The 19,948-nt window shown below is 34.3% G+C and overlaps 2 protein-coding genes across 6 annotated transcripts in view; both read left to right on the top strand.

Annotated features, from left to right (window-relative positions):
* LOC119636563 (mannose-1-phosphate guanyltransferase alpha-A) lies at positions 1–2,774 on the top strand. The gene is made up of 6 exons (XM_038031965.1): positions 1–131; positions 573–1,319; positions 1,380–1,516; positions 1,579–1,699; positions 2,340–2,483; positions 2,571–2,774. The coding sequence occupies exons 1-6, from the start codon at positions 92–94 to the stop codon at positions 2,669–2,671; spliced, it is 1,290 nt and encodes a 429-aa protein (XP_037887893.1). The 5' UTR covers positions 1–91; the 3' UTR covers positions 2,672–2,774.
* Positions 2,775–3,440: 666 nt separating this feature from the next.
* The window catches only part of LOC119636705 (RNA-binding protein fusilli), an 87,913-nt gene continuing 71,405 nt past the window's right edge, over positions 3,441–19,948 (top strand). For 3 of the 5 annotated variants that reach the window (XM_038032266.1, XM_038032265.1, XM_038032262.1), the window contains exon 1: positions 11,706–12,123. The gene's annotated coding sequence lies outside the window, so the exon portion shown is untranslated. Of the gene's footprint in view, positions 3,623–11,705; positions 12,124–12,576; positions 12,963–19,948 lie in introns of those variants that run through there. The other 2 variants (XM_038032263.1, XM_038032264.1) reach the window with 2 other exon arrangements.

The raw sequence follows: 19,948 nt of genomic DNA, 5'->3' as shown, positions 1-19,948 counted from the left end.
TAGTTAACCGGTCTCAGCTTTATTATCTTATTGTTTTTCTGTGCTCAGAAAAGAATTACGTCTTGTTGGTATTTGCTAAAACTATAAAACTATGTTAAAAGCAGTTATTTTAGTGGGCGGTCCTCAAAAGGGTAAGTTAATTTGAAATTCTTCTTTAGATAGACAAAATGCATGCAACAAATACGCGGACCGTTACTTTTGCCAACGACAAATATACATGGATTACTTTCGAAATCATCACCCTCCACCATACTCTGCAATATTCAAAATTGAATTTTCTTCATCCCAACTCAACATCCAAAAAAGGAAAATTGAATTTTTTTTAAAAAGATTATATTTTCTTGTTATTCTTCACTATTATTTATTTAATGATAAAATCAATTTTGATTTTGGTTATGAAAAATCCAAATATCTTTTTTTGAATGCTGAGTTATGGTGGAAAAAAGTTCAAATATATTAATAATTAATATTATTAACGTACTTAACTACAATATAGGTATCATAATCATATGTGTATACATCTTTTATTCTGTTTTCATTTTATTTTTCTCTCAAAACAAATAAATATTTAGGAACGCGTTTTCGCCCCTTATCTTTGGATATGCCAAAGCCATTATTTCCCATAGCTGGCCGTCCTATCATACAACATCACATCGAAGCTTGTGTACAATTGCCAAATTTAAAGGAAATTCTTATTATTGGTTATTATCCACAGGCAGAAATGGAAAATTTTGTAGTGACTTTGCAAAATCTCTACAGCATAAATATACGTTATTTGCAAGAATTCACCTCTTTGGGTACCGTGGGAGGTATGTACCATTTTCGCGATCAAATCCGAGCCGGAAATCCAAAGGCATTCTTTGTACTTAACGGTGATGTTTGTGCTGATTTTCCTTTACGAGATCTGTATGAGTTTCACAATCAACGGCCTGCATCAGCCTTGGTTACCATTATGAGTACAGAAGCTGCTCGGCAACAAGCGATACACTACGGATGTTTGGTTTTTGATCGTGTTTCGGGAGCAGTGTCACACTATGTGGAAAAGCCCAGTTCATATGTATCGACTTTTATCAATTGTGGAGTGTATGTGTGCTCCTTACATATTTTTGCCAAACTAGCAGAAGTTTTTCATTCCAAAGTGCAGGAATTCAGCAGCTATGTAAATGGCAATGGAAAAGATCAAGGTCATATACGTTGGGAGCAAGAGGTTTTAACTCCATTGGCTGGTACTAACCAATTGTATGCCATGCCAGTGCCTAGTTGGTGGTCACAAATAAAGGCTGCGGGTTCTGCTATATATGCTAACAGGCATTATCTAGGTAAATAGATATAATATAAACAATAAATTATGCTTTTAAAGAAAATGTTTTTTATTTTAGAATTGTATAAAAAGACCCATCCGGAACGCTTAGCCAACTCGGGTGTAAAGCGGGGTGAAGATGACGGCAATCTCATTTGCACGATTTTTCCTGACGTTTATATACATCCTAGTGCTACAGTACACCATACCGCTGTGGTAAGTTTTTGTGCCTTTACCATCAAACGTTTGCTAATTTTTCTGACATTTGAAAATGTCAGTTAGGTCCGAACGTTTCCATAGGCGCAGGTGTTTCTATAAGCGCTGGGGTACGCATACGTGAATCCATAGTACTGGAAAATGCTCTAATTAAAGAGCATACATTAATATTGCATTCGATCGGTAAGTGGTTGTGTTAGTGAAATAAAAATTACTCGGTACTCTAGTAAATATAGAGTCTTGATAGGTCGCGTTCATACATATATATATATATATATATATATACGCATATATATAACATTTGTCAATAATCAAAGCTACACCTAGCCTTGAACTGAATGGGGTTTGTCTATCTCTGACTAGAAAGTTGCTTACGTAGCAAACAAACAGAGCAGAGCAGCAATTGTACCGCACTTGAACAAATATTGCCACATTGTTTTAAAGAAAGCCACAGATCTGCAATCTTTTTTGCAAAAATGCAAACGGAAGTTCTTTAAGATATTGATTAATTAATTATTTATTTACCTTGCCGCTGGCTTGAGATGATAGCGTCCTCGTAATCTGTCCCTCCTACTCTAATAGCCAGTGTAAGCCATCTGGGTATCGTCTTCATTTCCCTTTTGCAAGTTCATGTTTGCGTTCAATTGTGAATTAACAGCAATAATAAGAGAAAAATGTTTTGAAGTTTGATTAACGCAATGAAATGAACGAATAAACGGAGTAGTTTTTCTTCTATATCTACCATTAAAGGATGATATAGACAAATTTTTCCTTTTACACCTTTTTTAAGGCGTTCTTTGTTAATTTATTCTTTCTTTTTCAGTTGGTCGCGGTTCTGTAGTAGGTCAGTGGTCTCGTGTAGAGGGTACACCTAGCGATCCGGATCCGAATAAACCATTTGCGAAAATGGAAAATCCTCCGCTCTTTAACAAAGAGGGAAAATTAAATCCGTCCATAACTATACTGGGTATGTTATTTATAATTTATTATTTAGGTGTTTATTCCTTTACATATCAATTTTTTTTTATTTTTTTTTTTTTATTACTTTTAAAAGGTTGTTTTGTGCAGGTGCCTTCTGAAAAGATATTGCTAAATAGTATTGTTCTACCGCACAAGGAATTGGCGAGAAGTTTTAAAAATGAAATTATTTTATAATAAAAAGCAAAAAAAAAAAAGCAAAAAAGCAAATTTTTCAAAACCTTTGTATTCATGAAGTAAGTTCATTATAAGAGAAAAACAAAAAAAGGAAAAGATATAAAATTAATTTCTTTAATAGATGCTCTCATTAAATTCTCAATTTTATAATTTTCAGTAGAATTTATTTCTCTGCATTTAACATTAACGATCGCACATTAACTAACAAACTGAACTCATATGCAAAATAACATTACTTACCGTCACATATATTTTAGTAATACACCACACCTGTTGTATGTTAAAATCAACCACTTTGCGATATTCACGAAACATTTAAAGAGCGTAGCTTTTCTATTTGTATGCGTGCGTTTCTACAAAAGTGTGCATGTATGTTTATTAAATTATCAAGCCTACACCTGTATCTGTTAAATATTTTGAATGAAAGTGTGTATGTGTTGTTTGTTGGCTTGCTATTCAGGTAATATCAGTTTTGTATGAATTTGAAATTCATAACGATTCTCAGTTGTCCCAGAGAGTTCGTGGAGTTGTAATCGTGATTATTCTATGGTGTAGTATTAATTAATAAGCGCTAAAGATTACGACAAATATCTGAGATTAGTAATTAAATGTGAGAATTCTTAATTACATAGCTAACCGTATATAATTCTCTTCCAACCATAATCATCTTTATTCCGAAAGTGTTTGTTGCCTATAAGAAGAAGAAGAAGAAGTAAAAAAAGTAAAAGATATTACTTTTAAGAAAATATCAAAAATTTATATAAATTGAAAAAGAAAAGTATTGAGCGAAAAATTTGAAAAAGTAAAGGAAAATAAAATTTTTTTTTTGAAAGATCTACAAGCGGTTACCACCAGTTTTATGTCCGTTTCATGTCTGACAATTAAACGTAACATAACCGTGAAGCCAACAAGAGGAAAAGCGAAGTGGGAAGAGGATAACAAACAAAACAGGTATGTGTAAGCATTGTAAGTACATTTATATGCATGTAAGTATCTTTACATATACATATGCATTTAAAACGTGTAGGTATTTGTACGTATATATAAATATATATATATATATATATATACTATGTATATATATATGAAAACACGTATGTAGGCTGTTAATCGTTTTTTTTTTTTTTGTTTGTGCTGTTGTGTTTGTACTTTACTTTTTGTGGCCAAGAAGAGAAGTCAATAGTCATAAAGCGAAAACAAACCACTTATGAGAACGTTTTTTTTTTTCTTTTTTTAGGTTTAATGTTGTTTCGTTATGATAATGGAGTAGAGAGTAGAGGGGTTTGAATTTGATGTGTTTGGCTATTTGGTTAATGTTTAGCTTCGCCATAGTTTCGTTTCATTTCATTTCGTGTTGTTTACTCATCTCTTCTCTACGATCATTTTTATATACGTTCATATATGTACATACACACACACACATATATATATATATATATATATATATATATATACATATATGCGTAAGTATGTATATTTATAAATTGAAAAAAGCAAACAGTCATTTTTGTGTTAAGATATACAGGTAAAAAAACAATATTGCTTATGTATATGTTGCTGTGTTACTTGTTTTTATTTACGTGAGCTGCTGCGCTCTCTCTACGGCAATGAGTTCAAGTTACCACTAATTGTATGTTTTTTCTTTTATTTCGTTTAATGATTTCTCTGGTTGGTTTGCATATAACTGTGCGACGCACACGGCCTTTCAAACCAACAGTGGAAGGGTATATTAACTTTGCCAGCTTGTTCGGACTGCCGAAAATAAGAGGCAAACTAAATAATTTAAAAAATATTGAGCCTCGAAAGGTTTAAAATTCATACATAGCTTCTTGGACCGACATTGACAAATTAAGCCCAACATGTACCCATCCCTGTGTTGTTGTTTAATGGAAACATTCAGCGACGTTAGTATACCTTCGATGTAATGTATGGAAACGAGTTAAAGAGTATGTGCCTAATTAACACGGATATTCTTAGAATCATGTCTAACGGAGTGCGTAAGTGCAGTTATGAAAAAGAGAATTTCCAAAACTTGACGTTTTTTGAGTAAATATTAACATATAAATAAATTAGAAATGATTAAACATTAACATAGGAAATTAATAAAAGTAATATATTCGAAGTATCAAATTTATTCATGTCCATAAACGCTTTTTCTATAAGACATTTTTAACGACAACTCTCTATGCATCTCGTTTCGGAAATTCCAATCTTTGGATTATTTGTATTTTATTCTTTAAATCGCTTAATCACTATACCCTACTACCCACTTGTGGTACAAGGTATATTAAGTTAGTGTGGATGCATGAAAGCGATAAGATAGATCTACCTTTTATTATACCGATCGATACACAATCATAATCTGAATTGATCTAAGCCTGTCCGTCCGTCTTATATCCGTCAATATAAATTTGTGTTCAAGTTACAAGCAGCAATTTTTGAGATATTTTGATTAAATTTCGTCCATTGACTTGTTTTGACCCACGGACGTTGTTAAAAATGACTCGGATCGATCCAGTTTTTCGACCATGGATGCCCTATTTTGAGAAGTCGTTAGATGGAAAATAATTACAATTTTCAAAGTTTCTCGGGAAAAGTGGCTAAGTAGTATTATTTCAGCGTTCGAAATTGGTATGAAAACTTTGGACTGGGCTGGAGCAATTTTTTAAACTCCTCAACGAAAACTGAAGTTTATAGGTAATTTTTAATGCTTCATGCTGAAAATTATAGCATAACAGAAAAAAATTAATTAATTAATTGTATCAAATTTGGAACTTCTCCGGCTATTTTTTCAACTAGCCAATGTTCCAACATAACCCCGAAATAAAAAGGCCTATAGACTTATGTCGCCTAATCTTTTTGGCAAACTTACATCAGGACTTTGGAAAATTACACAGTTATCATGTTTCTGTAGTCTTTTCGGTTGAGGGTAACTGTAATGCCCTTTTCAGCCCCCAAACCATACCCAAAAGCTGTCTTTGTGCAGGTAAAAGTCCTTCAGGAGTATTAAATGCATATTGTTTTTACAGCAAAGAAGAAATAATTCATACTAGCATCAGGTTAACTAGTAATCGAACAAGTAATCAAATATGAGCTTGATACCGAAACGTAACCGAGAATTCATTGTTTTCGTAATAAGAGTTTTCACAATTTCTGTACGCTGCACAATTATGTATGCGGTATATTCCACAAGCAATGTCAAAATCCAAATAGTAAATTGAGAGAGAAAACAAAGTCCATCCATATCTCAACCAGAAGCCTTAGTGGGAACCATAAAATAGATAATCCTATATATGTAATGAATAAATCAAAATTTTTCTAGGCTTTCATTGCGAATTTTTGCATCCGTTCGGCCTTGATTTTCAATGCTTTGGAGTTGAGAAATCAGCTTCAACTGAGCCTAAAAATTGTTTTCGCAATTCAGTTCCACGGTGATGAAGTCAAGCATCATTTCATTGAAAACCATACAAATAATTCTAGAAACTTAGCGCATGAGGTGTTGATCCAGTCATTGGCTTTCTCATAAATAATTTCCCAAGATTTCGAGCACTAATTGAAATAACTCTGGCCACACGCAGTTCATAAAGCGTGAAAAGGTGTCAACAGCGGCATAGATATGCTGATAGCATGTTACTGGTGTCAGACTAAGATGTTTCCGATGACGTAATGTTGTAATGAGAGATTAATCAATAATTCGAAATGTGTTGGTCAAGTTTTCTGTCTCATCCTCGTTTTTAGAAAAGATCTTTTAAAAAATCCAGATAAGCATTTAATTTAATTTTCTTCGATTGCAGGCAATGGGAATGGGTGTCAAAGATTCGTCTTGTATCAACTATAACTTCTCTAAAGAGTTATAAATAAAGATACAATCTTTTGCAAACATGGCAAACAATGTGATGAAATCGACGATATTTATTTATAATATGAATCGTATTTAAAATGGGTGTTAGCCTAAACAAAAGAAAAGTCTATCATCGCATACTTATTTCGCTTAGAATCTTAAAAGAAAAAAAAAAAATGCTCAGAAATTTCGTAAGAATACATTATATATTAGTTTTAAAACAAGGTCGACCTCGGTGACACTTGAGTTTTATAGCCCTGTAAGGCATGTTGCTTTAGGTCGCCAACTAGTTTATTACAATTTCGCAAAGAACCATCTATGGACTAGTGTTCACAAACCTTGATTCTCTAGGAATTGCGCTTTAGTTCTTATTTAAGTTTTTCACATTTTTTTTCTCCTTTTGATCCGGTTATACAGGAAAGCCTACACAGGGCATTCATTGCGTGTAGGGCCACTCAAAGCAAATTTTGTTTGAATTTTTCAATTTGGCTTTTTTTCAATACCAACCTGCGTGCAGAAACTTCCTATATTTCTACTAAATTTGAAGTCGATATCTTCAGCGTGTCAAGAACACACACCACACAGACAGACCGACAGGGCTAAATCAACTCAGAATTTCACGCTAATCAAGAATGTATATACTTTATAAGATCTCTGAGGCTTCCTTTTGGGTGTTACATACATTACGGAAAAAAAGCAAAACGATCTAGCGTCTGTACACAGTAGATAACTTAATCATCATACTATGTGGAAAAATGTCATTTTAGGTAGAGAAAGATCGAAATCACGGAATTTAATCTGGTATTTCCAAAATTTCTTTACCATTTTTACCTATGGAAGTCGCTGATCAAAATTTTCGCAAACCTCTAATACGAACGTCAATCTGGTCACAAGGCATTCATTGGCACGGTTGAAGGTAGACTGTAAGCGGCTTATATTTATAAAGTTGCTGCAGAGAAACACATATTTTGGCTTAGAAGAAAATGCATTATCTGGAAGCGTTATTAAAGCATATACTGTTTGAATAGCAGACTTTGCCATGCTTTGAAAGCAACTAGAGTTATAGTTGGAAAGAACCAAATGAATATAAGCCCTTCTCCGCTGTGAGTCTGTGCTTAGCTGTTCTTAGCTTTTTCTAACACAAAAGAAAAGAAAAAAAAATGTTGTAAAATTACATTTAATTCCATCTTCATTTTATTGTATAGAGGCATTTAAGAAAAACTCTTCTGCGTCTTGAAAGAGAATATAGTGCTCCGTCAATAAATATGTTCTATTGTTTGCTTATTATACAAAAGAAAAGACATTTTATCAATTCAATGTTCAATAGGCTTTAGGGACGAAAGCCTAAAAGAACTCGTTTTTATTTTGGGATAAAAGGAAAACCAATAAAACGAAAATATTCGAGAGATTTAGTTAAGCTGCCTATGTTCAAACAAAACAAAATATGGTTACTGTGCAAACACCGGAGCCATTCTCGCGAAAACCTCTAACGTAAGCGATTCTGCGGAACGCTGTGTAATTGTGATGTAAATCCGAATCTAAAAACGGAAGCTAGAGAGGTTTGAGGGGTATTTTAAAAAAGTTGCTCTTGTTGGATTGGCGACTATTTGTGCGCAAATGGCCAGTTTTCGACCAACCAAGACTCAATAAATAAACTTTAAATTATCTTATACGAAATTTCCCGCATTTTTACTAAAAAATGTATTCAAAAGTTGTTGATAAAAATTCGAATGAAAAATGTTGGAGCTTTGCTATGAACCGTTTTGAAAAATTGCCTTTGCTGTTCGGAAAGTTACATTTTCGTACTGCCTAAAATTTTGCTCCTCACAACAACCAGCTTATTATATATAACATTTGTTAATTGCTTGGAGAATCATTTAAGCCAATAAAAAACGCAAGTAAAAACAGTATGGTCTACAGTGGTCGGTTCATAACGTTTTATATTTTTTCATACACCTGTTTTCCAAAATAAGGCGTTATATGGGAACATAACGCCCTACTAGTTACTTTTGGAAATAAGAAATTATATGGGAAGTCGTTGAAAAAGTGAATCGATCGAAACCTTCTTGGACCCAAACAAGCCGGTGTATCAAATTTCAAGAAATTGCTACCTGTGGACTGTGTATATGTGAGCAGTCATCGGTCGGACAGGCAGGCGGACAAGGTTCGATCGATTCTGAAAATGGTTTTTTGCTAGAAAATGATAAATTGTTAAAAGAATTTTTAGGATAACTCTTAAGTTGCGTCAAGCTTACTTGGCTTGGCCACTAGATATGAAGACCCGGATTTAAAATAAGTTTTGATATTATTTCAAATTTAATTTAATTTATTATTATTAGTATTTGTTTAAGACTAAAATCTTAAAGCCCTAACATCTATGGCTATCGGTTTTATTGTCGACGCTACCGCACCTATGATTTAAACCCACGATCATCCCATTCAGGCCGAATTATGCTTTAATTATTTAGCAACTAAGACACTCCAGTTGTGTTTCTCAAAGCTAATGAGCTGAGTCATTTGTTCGGCAATAAAATTTGATGGCTGCTTTTTCTCAGTTTTGTTTTTTTTTCAATTGCTTTTATTTTATCGTTAACAAGAGGAGACGAAAATAATAGATTAGCCTTAATTTTTGGTGAAAATTAATTTTGTGATCGTCGTTATGATCTTTATATCTATTTTTGGCATACTGACTTGTTTTAGGCCAAAGACGAACAGTTCAATGGTTCGGAGAGTTTGGTTACCTTGATGAGTCGTTCTAAGGAAAAATTTTGGATCTTTTAGAATTTCTCGACAAATAATAGTATATCGGCATTCGAAACTGATATGAAAACTTTGGATCGAATGGGAGAATTTTTTTAATTTCTTGCGGAAAACAAAGTCTCTGTATAATAAAAGCTGTAAGTTCCTTACTTCATCATCAAAGTACATTCATAATAACAATTTGACATAGAGATTAACGCTATTCGAATTTGGACGACGTCGGTCAATTTTTTAGATCCCAACTCATGGTAAGGGTTCTAATGAAAAGTAAGCCTTTATATGTTAAAAAGTTGTAATTTTTATTAATTTGTGATGAAATTTGGCCCTGAATTAACCATTGGGAATTTAGATCACATAGGTCTATTTTTTAGATTGCACCATGTGCAGGGCCTCTAAAGAAAGCAAGCCCTTCTATGGCGATAAAGACCAATTTGTGGTTTGTTATGAGGGAAGCAATTAGGAAATAATAAATTCACTGACAATTCAATTAAGTTTGTCAAATTTGGACCATGTTAGTTGACGTTTTGAATATCCTGCAATACGAGGGCTTTCATGAAAATTACGCATTCACATTGTAACAATGTACAGTATTCGGCGTATTATTAAGAAAATGCTTGTGCAGCTGTATTAAGCGTAGTGGTGTAGCATACCTTAAAGGGGGTCTTGCTCAAATTGCTTGCTCAGTGTTTTCAACTGGTCTATCTAACAAACATCGTCAAAAAACATTCAACGACCGCCGAAAGACATAAAACTTTTGTAAACTTATCAGTAAAAAAAAAAAACAAAATTTGTCCCGTTTCAGGTAAGAATTATTTATTCATCGAAAAAATTCGTCAAAAATTGATTAAAGTCTAATCAAAAAATTCTAAAAATCAATTCATTCGATCACATAAACAAGCATATTTAAGAGTTTACTTAAAAAAATAAAAAAAAAAAACAAATAAAAACATGATGCTGGGCCACGGTCCGCCATTAAATGCCCTTTATCGCTTCGCTTGGCACAGTTATTCATATAACGACTTTTCACAATACGTGAAGTGATCGAAAAAGTGTTAACATGTGTCCTACTTTCTATAGGTTAGTCCTTCGGCCAAACAGGTATTTCAAAGAAAAACCTCAAAAATTGCAACATATCGACTGAACACGCACTGACCTATAAACAAGTTTAGGTCGATTCAGAATTACTTGCTATACACTAATAGATGGATCTATCCAAAATTCCTGTGGGTGATGTATATATCTGCCACAAACCAACTATAACACATGTAGCATTCGTTGAAGGCCAGTTTTGATTAAAAAGTTTGTTTCAATTGCCCACCTCCCAGAGGGTTGTACTGCTCCTTGTTAGGTGATAAGCTTTGACAAAGTCAAACTTTAAAGAAAATTGAGAAAAGTTGTGACGTCATCCCACAACAAAAAGGGATTGAAAATTTTAAGGGAAATCATCAGTCCATCTTGTCCTATTTAAGAAATTCAGAAGGCAAAAGTGCGATCGAAATAATAGCTCTGATTATAATGACATATATTGGATTTTATTTGTGCAATTGTGGTAGATTTTAAAAATAGACAGATAGACCGGTGAACCAACCTAAAAACCAATATCTATATGTATTAGTAGCGAGTATTTCCACCGGGCGCAGGTATGTTTATATGATAAAAAAGGGGTAAGAAATTTATCTCTTAATAAAAGAAAGAAGAAGTGTTCGGATGAATGTACGTGCGTTGGTGTGTCGTTACTAATTTGCATAGGTAAGCAAACAAGAAAAACAAAAAGGCAAAAAGTAAAAAAAAAAACATTAACCACCAATAATGTATTATAAAATCGCTGCTGGTCTACCTATGCGCTCACATATGACGATTTAAGATAATAATACAAACAGAAAAAGAAAAAAAAAAAAATAAACGTTTCTCTAAAAAGAGAGATACGAGAGCGAGGAACCGACCCCAATAATATAAGATATCAACAAGTTTTTTGAGCAAAGCTTATAAACACCACGAGTGTGTTGCGCTCGTATACCTGTTTGAATGATTTGGTTAAGGAAAGAAAATATGAATGATGGAAAGAAACACGATTTGAATGGAAAATGAAAACAGAAAGAAAGCAAAACTTAACAAAAACGATCGGAGAGACTCTCCGCACGAAAACGCTATAAAGAAGAATTTTTAAATATTAAGGTAAAGCTCAATTACACGCGAATAAGAAAAATGGGTTTTCTGTATAAGTCTTACAAACGCACCAAATATCAGTGATGATCAGTTGCTGTCTTACCACCGACTGGAGAGTGTCATTGAACGGATTAAGAAAATAGTAATAAATTGAAAAAAAAAAAAACAAAACAAAAAACAACCAAAAGACAGCATTAGCTGTGTAAAAGTAAAAAGTTTAAAATAATTAAAAGTAAAGCTTCTAAAAAAAAAAAAAGAAAGAAAATTTAAAATCTTTTTAAGAAATAAAAAAGTAAAAGACAATTTAGGCAAAGTAAAAACAAAAAAAAACTATTCTCTAAATCAACCAGAATTCTTAATGGTGATGTAAAAATACAAGAGGAAAACCAACAACAATTTTTAAATGTGGTTTTAGTTAACTAAACTCTTTAAATGCTCTGCTGTTACTGTTACCGCTGCCAACGTCTCTTTAGCGTGTGAAGAGATAAATATATAAATAATAAAAAAGTTGAAGATATATTATATAAAGCTTATAACGAATCTTTTCATACCCATCACTTACACTGATCTTAATAGTAAAATTAATGTGCAACAAGTGCGTGAGAGTTGAAATTTTGGAGGCTCTAGTGATTTTATGTTTATCTTAAAATTTATGGATAAAGGACTCTTCAATAGCTTTTTGCAGGTATGTGCTATATGTGTATATCTGTAAAATGCTCATTTATAAAAAATTCTCTTTATTGTTAACCGAATTTTTGGGCGTGTTTCTTGGGTGATTTTTCGTAAAAGCCAAGATCAATACATTGAAGCATATGACGCAAGTAAAAGTGGAAAGTTTTAAGCTTACATTGAGGCGTTATCCAACACCTCTATCTATATTCGAGCCAAGAATCTGCTTGCCTTTCCGCAGCACACATTTGCGATGATAGTAAAGACCATATCCACATTTTAGCGCCACATCAACTCGAAAAGTCTTCTTCAAAATGGTCATATATTAAGACGTTTTTTTTGTGCTGCAAGCTTTATAACACAGTTAATATACGTTTAGGTGCTGAATTCACAAGTAAACGAAAGTTTTTAACACCGTTAATAATACAAAAAAAAAAAAAAAAAAAAAAAAAAAAATTACATTTTAGCAAACAAAAAATGGCAACAAAAAAGGTGTTAAAATCATTAACGACGTTAGTTGGGGAAAAAAAAAAAATTTGCGACTCTTATATTTGGTTTCTTTTTTTTGTATTTTTTTTTTATTCGTCTGCAGTTGCCTGTGGTGAAAGAAAATGGCAAAAAGACTCCCATACATTAACAAGTAAAACCTGCTCTCGTCATACATTCAACCTATACCGGAAGATCTTAAAATAGTAGTAGAAAGATAATAGAAGTTGAGGTCAAATTTTTTTCTTTCACTGTAATTCCTTTCAGATCGAAAAGATAAAAAAAGAAAAAAAAAAAATTTTCCGTCGAAAATCTTGTAAATAATCCTACACCTGTTGCTCATTTAAAAAAGCTAACACGAAAACAGCTGTAAGTATTTACTATGTTTCAATGAAATTAAACAGCATATGCATCTTAAGAAGAGAAGGAATGAAAGAAAATTAAATTTGAAAAAGTTCTTGTTAACACTCTTATCAACCCTCACAATATTTTTAAAACATGTTTTTTCGTATTTTTTTTTCTTTTTTGGTTCTTTTGCTGGAGCTTAGTTACTTGTTTTCTGGTTTTGCAGGCGTCTCTATAAAAAGCCTATTTAAAAATTTATGGATATCTCGTTTCATATAATTTCAGAAATCTCGGAAAGGATTTTCATATGAGTTCTAAAAATCCTATTTTGTTCTTGTAAGTTTGATGTTTTCGCAGTTCAAGATCCTGATGAATGTTTGTTAAATAAAAGAGTGTCCGAGGATGATCTTATCGTCGCATATGTTTTCCCCTGAACACTGAAAATCTTTCAAGCAGTTTTTCCCCGATTATTATTTTATATACTTTTTAGAAACTGAGATCATCCACCACACATTCTAGAACTGAGACCAAAAAGTGCGTACAGCACTATTGGAGAAAATCATCTCTTTAATTAAATTCTTGCAGAGTCGCAATCGTAATACCAACCCAGAAATTTGGCACCAAGATGTCTAAACTCACAGATGCTCATCAATATTAATGAAAACAATTTAATTTAACAGGCTAGTTAAAAGCACAGCAGATTTTCATATATCCAGAAAGTATGTTAAAGCCACCCATACTTCGGAATAAAAAAAAAGATAAACACCAGTACGATGGCCGATTTATTTGCTTAATTTTCACGACATTCTTCCAAAAACTTCGTGCTAAACTATTACAAGCATAAATCAGTAGTTCTACGAACTAAATAATCAAAGTATTGTTCGTCACTTGCTGCAACTTTTTCCCACCTTTCTCAAACAACTTTCCAAATCCATCTCGAAAAAATTGCTTCGTATTTTAAGGCCTATATTTGGGTATGGTCTTAAGAATCGAAGCATCGTCTAACCAGACAACAAGTTGTCTATCTGTGAAATCTGTGTTAATCGGAAGGAGTAATGTCTGCATTTAACATTGACTTCGATAGGACATTCCAGGTTAGACCAGCAAATATTCCCTTGACAAGTTTTGCTGTCTGAAAACTTACGATTTCATCATTTTTGATGGCTTCATTAAACTGGAAAACACTATAAAGTACTATGCCCAGCTGATACTCTAAATGGGGCCGCCCTGATGATTCCAATTTCATTACTGGCTTCCCATATTTTCGCCCGTTATATTTATTAGATGATTAACGAGTCGTCATTCCATTAAAAGTTATCGGACACCAATGTTGTTGAAGTTATTTTAGTTCATTTATATATAATTCCTTCAGATGAATTCAATTTAGATGGACTTAAAGTACGACACGTTGCTAATTGTATTATTATTCCTCTATAAACTCACAAATTCTAGAGACTGCAGTAGATGTAATTCATTCATGATTCATTCGTGTGTCCGCTGTTCTAAAATTCTTATGTCTGCGGATGATGGGAAATTGTATACAGCGGTTAATGCAGTGCTTAACGCTGATGGGCTGCAAGTGGATTTGGCATCTTTAAATGACTGGTGTTCTGTTAACAATATATCATGCAAGCAAACGCAAGAAAGTCCTGCTATTGGGTGTATCCACTGCCTACTTGCTATTCTATGAACAATCACGTGGGGGAGAATGTAACTTGCTTGGGTGTGATATTTGACTGCAGACTCAAGTTTAGCCTTCACATTGAGTTTTCCGTTAACAATGTGAAGTGGGTTTGGGGCTTTATTAAGAGATGGGATAAAGAATTTAATGGCCCGTATACTTGCAAAGGCATAGGCCTGCTCCGATTGTTCGTTCGATTTTGGAATATTTTGTCATTGTGTGGGCACTTTATTATCAGTGCCAAATTGATTGAATTGAGTCTGTTCAGAGAATTTCTCTTCTCTTTGCTTTACGCGATTTGCCGTGAGATGCCGCTAGAATTCTTCCGTCATATGAAAACAGAATTAACCTGATACGGTTATTATCATTGGTCAGGAGGTGGCAACTGATTGGGGTAGTTTTTATAGGTAAATTGATTCGTGGCTGGGTTTTTTCTTCTTATATATTGAATATTTTCGATATCATTGTTGCGGGTCGGTCGGGTTTTAGCTTTAGCCGGTTCTCTAAATGCATTTTTGCATGAAAGAGGACGTTCTGAAACTAGGGTTTGCCTACGTGGCAGTCTGTCCGAAGATTAAGAGCACGTGTTTTTGGTGCGCCCTGAGTACTTTGCATTCAGAGACTTAGAGGCCAAGGGAGTTAAGGTAGTATACGGTAGCATTGATTGCAGGCTAGCTCTCTCTACTCCTGAGAGAGGATGGCTGCATTGAGCGCGTTTGCATCTGGTGTTTTCCTCAAACGCCGGCTTATTCGACGAGGTTTGAGTAACTCTGTCTAAGCTCTGCTTTGGCGGGTTTATTCATAGTTTATTTGATTTCACTGATTGACTGGGGGGTGAGCCGCATGGGGCTCTATAAGTCTTATCAGAGACTAGTCCTCTATCCGGTATGGCATTGTGGTGGCAACCCGTTTTCTTGCATTGCTATGGTTGTTTGAACTCGGTTTGAGCTTTGCTCACCCATCCCCATAGGGTGCCGATTCCCTTGTTAAGCGAAAGAGGTTGGGATAGGCCTCCTTCGCCCAGTGAAAATGCAATGACCATGCGCATTGTGTTGGCTGGATCCATCCCATACCGAGTTTTCAGGTCGTATGCGACCGCAGGCTTTCTTATTCTTCTTTCATTACTTATCTTTCCTGCTTTATATCCGGTACAACGTGTGCCAGAAGCTCTCGAAGCAATCTTCCAGCTTTGGCTTATTAGCGGGAACGACCGATAGCGGGAGTTTCGAGGTGGCTATGGTTGGCCTAAATCGTGGGAAGAGCCTCGGCTCGGTGTGGAGTTGCATAGTAACCGGATGTCTGATCCAAAGAACGACAGAGGTTCTAAATAGTGCCTCGCTCTCACCAGAGGGGGAGACACGCCCATATACGTACCTCCATTGGAACTCGAGGTTTTTCTTCGGGGCGTTGAATATGCGTTTCCACACTCCGTGTGCCATCTTGGCACCGTGGGGTTAAGCCTTCACGGCAGGTATCCACGTTAAGCACCTAGAGACATCTGTTCCGGGTCGGTCTTTACAACACTGTCATCCTTTCAGACTCGGTCATTGCCGTACGAAATATCTAACGTTTAGTATGTTTAGCTTGCGGTGTAGGCTTTATAAAAGGAACTACTACCGCTTTGATCAGTGTACTGATTCTGTTATTACGATTAAAACCATAGTTATAAATTAAAAATGTAGTGTATAATGAATATATATAATGAATTTTTTTATTACGTGGTTTAGTGCAAATAATTAATGAGCATTATTATTACTAATAGTAGTATTAGCTTAAATGTAAGTTTTAATTTGTTTGTAGTTCTTCTAGGAAATAAATAAATAAACGAACTGTGCCTGCTTTAGGAGTAAAAGCTCATAGAATACGAGGCCGTTTAAATCAAACAAATTTCATAATTGACTTTTCTAGTTTATTTTTCCAACAGTGTTCGCCTACTTTGTATTCGTGGTTTTGCATATCGTAACGTATCTATTGTTCATCAGTCGTAACGACTTAATAGCGCTCTCTTTCGAATTAATCGGACAAAGTTAAGTTTCCCGCAAATTGCGTTTTTTTTTGTCGCAGGACTGTACATAGTTCCAAGAATCTATGTTGTGTGACAATGTATGCAGTTGCTCATAACTTAAAAGCAATACGTTCTACACCTTCCAGTATATGCTCTCTTTGGGAAAACGAGGCGAACTAATTTGTGTTTCAAATCACATATTATAAACAAAGAAATTGATCAGATCTGAACACGCTGAGAACGAAGCTCAATTAAATTAGAAATCAATTCTCCGATTTGCGTGAAACAACCTCGCTTAAGGTATCTGTGAGTTATTGTCCTGGATCGTGCGTTATGAATTTACCGTATTGTGAATAGTGAATAAAAGGCTTCCATTATATTCGAAGCAGAGGGAATTCTGAATAAAAACATAAAGATAAAGAGCAGTTCTTTTTTTTTCGGTTTTGCCATAGATTTTATTATTGACAGCATTTCAAAACTCTGTTACGCCTTCGCATAAAATATTGCGAACCTTAACTTGCAACGTACAATGTCCAAATATGTACAATTCATATTTTATTTATAATAAACATAATTTTTAATTTAAACATAATTTGAATCTTGTATATCTACACGTATGGAGTTGTTAAGATTTCTTTTTGCTAATTAGCAAGCATACAAAGATAAAGTAGGCGGTTAGTTTTGAGAAGAGGTTCAACGACTTTTTTTTTCTTCAATCTTTTCGAAGACAGAAGCTGCATTGCTTAAATAAAACCAAGGGTGAACATGTTTATGACGAGAGCGCGTTTCAAAAAACGCTTACGCACGGTATAAAAGAAACCTTTGTTTTTTTCTCTACATTGATGAGTTTCTTTATTAGCTTACCGACAAGGAAGGTGTTCCGAAGTGAGGGATCATTTTACTTTTTAAAGAAATATACTTTTAGGGTGGATTTTTTGTTTAATGGCTGCGAGGGTTCCTGTTACAAGAACTCTCCGAATTTGTCTTTACATTTTCAATTGATTTATATAGCTTTCCCAGATACTTTCATGTAACCGTTAAACACTATGGGCAATATCGAACAATGCTGGTGTGAAGTTTTTCGTTGAATGTTTGTGTTTTCCTATCATATACTTTTTCTGAAGGCCAACATCAGGCAAACTTTCTGTAATATTCGGGTCTTTGAATAGCTTGATTTGACGGAGCGCTAGGCAAACTGTTTGCGTCGCCCTTTAAGTCGTTAAAATGAAAGATTAGAAAGATAGCCAATCATAAGTGGGAATACTAAGATGAGAACCGGCTCGCCATTAAATACCTTACACCAATTCGCCTAATACAGTTATTCATGTAACGATTTTTCAAAATATAATGTTATATGTGATATGGTCGAAAAAGTAGGCCAATCCGAATCTTTTTGCGTCAGAAGACATCGCTGTACGAAATTCAATCAAAATCTCTTAAAAATTGCGGCCTGTAAGTTAAACAAAAGATAATAAGACTGACAGACAAGCCTGCACCGATTCTGAAAATGATTCTGTATCAGTCGCTATAATAAAAGTTCTTCTGGGAGTTTTATATATTCGCACAAAGCTTATACCACAAGGAGCGTCTAGGATACGATAAATAATAAGGCGATTGAATGTATATTAAGAAAAAGAAAAAATGGGAGGAGATGTTTCAATACAATTTCTTCTTTTATTACCCACCCATTGATGGATGTAGGTGACTACATTGTGTAAATCCCAAAAATCACCTTTATACCTTGTTGTGTATAGGATTTCACCTATGGTTTTCAGCCAGGTCGGGACCAATTTCGAATATTAACCAGCCACGATATATATATATATATTAAGTGTAGGAGTATTCATGCTTTTCTCGTTTTTCATCTCTTAAAACACTTTATTAGCACACGTTCAGAGTTTATTGTTCTTATGATTTCAGCATTGGGTACTGCCCACGATATTCTTAGAATTTTACGGGAGCACTACATTTCGAAGGTTTCCAGTCTGTTCGTTGTACTGATTTTCAATGTCCACTATTGTAGACCACACAAACCATTTCATGAAAGCAAGGCGAAGCTAACTTCCCGGTTTGCTAGAATTTTCTGATACTTTGTGTATGACGATCTAGCCATTTCTATTCTTCTTTCAGTCTTCGTGTAATATGGATCCAAAGTATACAAATTTGTAAATTCTTTCTATACTTTGGTTGTTAATTAAGAGGATGACATTTGCCTATGGACTTTTCACTCAACCTACGATCACAAATTTGGTTTTGCTGATATTTAGGTTTAACCTAAAGCTGTTAATTTGATCATTTACAGTTTGAACTGTTTGTCTGCAGATCCCGATGTTATTGATGAATGCTCCATTGACCTTCGTGTTTACTTTGATTGTTTGAATAGCTTCTTGAAAGATTACTTCAGAATAGACATAAAAAAAAGAGGATATAGAATGCATTCTTGGCGAATCCCTCTGCTTACAGGAATATTATTTTTTCTGACATCATTGCTCCGGACTTGTGTTGTTTGTCTTTAATACAGATTTTTGATGCAGTTTATATTTTTTCCGTCAATATCAAGACCTTTTAGGATAACTAGTAATATATCATGCTGTACCTTGCCAAACGCTCTTTCGTAATCTGTGAAATAGAGAATACAAATGTCTTTATGCACATTTTGACATTTCTCGAGTACAATTTGAATGCACAATAAAGCTTTCCTGGCTGCCATGCCTTTCCGTGAACTAAATACTTTTTAAGTAGAAGAAACGTTTGTGCATTAAACTCAATAAAGAAGGTTTTGGGGGAGAATGTGAAGAGACGCCTTTGTCCCATATATAACTGTTTTTGTGGCACAGTTTGGAAAATACTTTCAGAAAAAATAACAGAAGAGAGTTCGTTTTGGAACAAATATATCGTCTCACAATTCTGTAGATATTTGTGTTGCCCAATGTTTTCCATCTTTATGTTGGTACTGTAGGATCGCCCATACAACATATGTAAAAAATTTTGTATGTTGTACTTTATGAGTATGAGCAGAAACCCAATTTTTGGGTTTTTGAAAACCACACGATGGTTCTATGTTGCACTATACGGTCCATGTTGCGCGGCGCATATTTTATATTAACCAACCTATAAGAACTTGTAAGAGTTTTGCCCGATTTGATATCCAAATCTTTGCGACCAAAAGAATATTTACCGACGACATTACATAGACGGACAACCTTCCGCTCATTCAGCTGTGATTGCATCGCTTACATCCACCACATTTGCCCTAAAAAAGAGATGTAAAAAAAAGAAGAAAGTATTCAATGTCGACACCCTATAACATTAATTGGGCGCGGC

This window comes from Glossina fuscipes, unplaced genomic scaffold, assembly GCF_014805625.2.
Source record: "Glossina fuscipes isolate IAEA_lab_2018 unplaced genomic scaffold, Yale_Gfus_2 28, whole genome shotgun sequence".
Lineage (NCBI taxonomy): Eukaryota > Metazoa > Arthropoda > Insecta > Diptera > Glossinidae > Glossina > Glossina fuscipes.
This window is presented reverse-complemented; position numbering and strand designations above follow the sequence as displayed.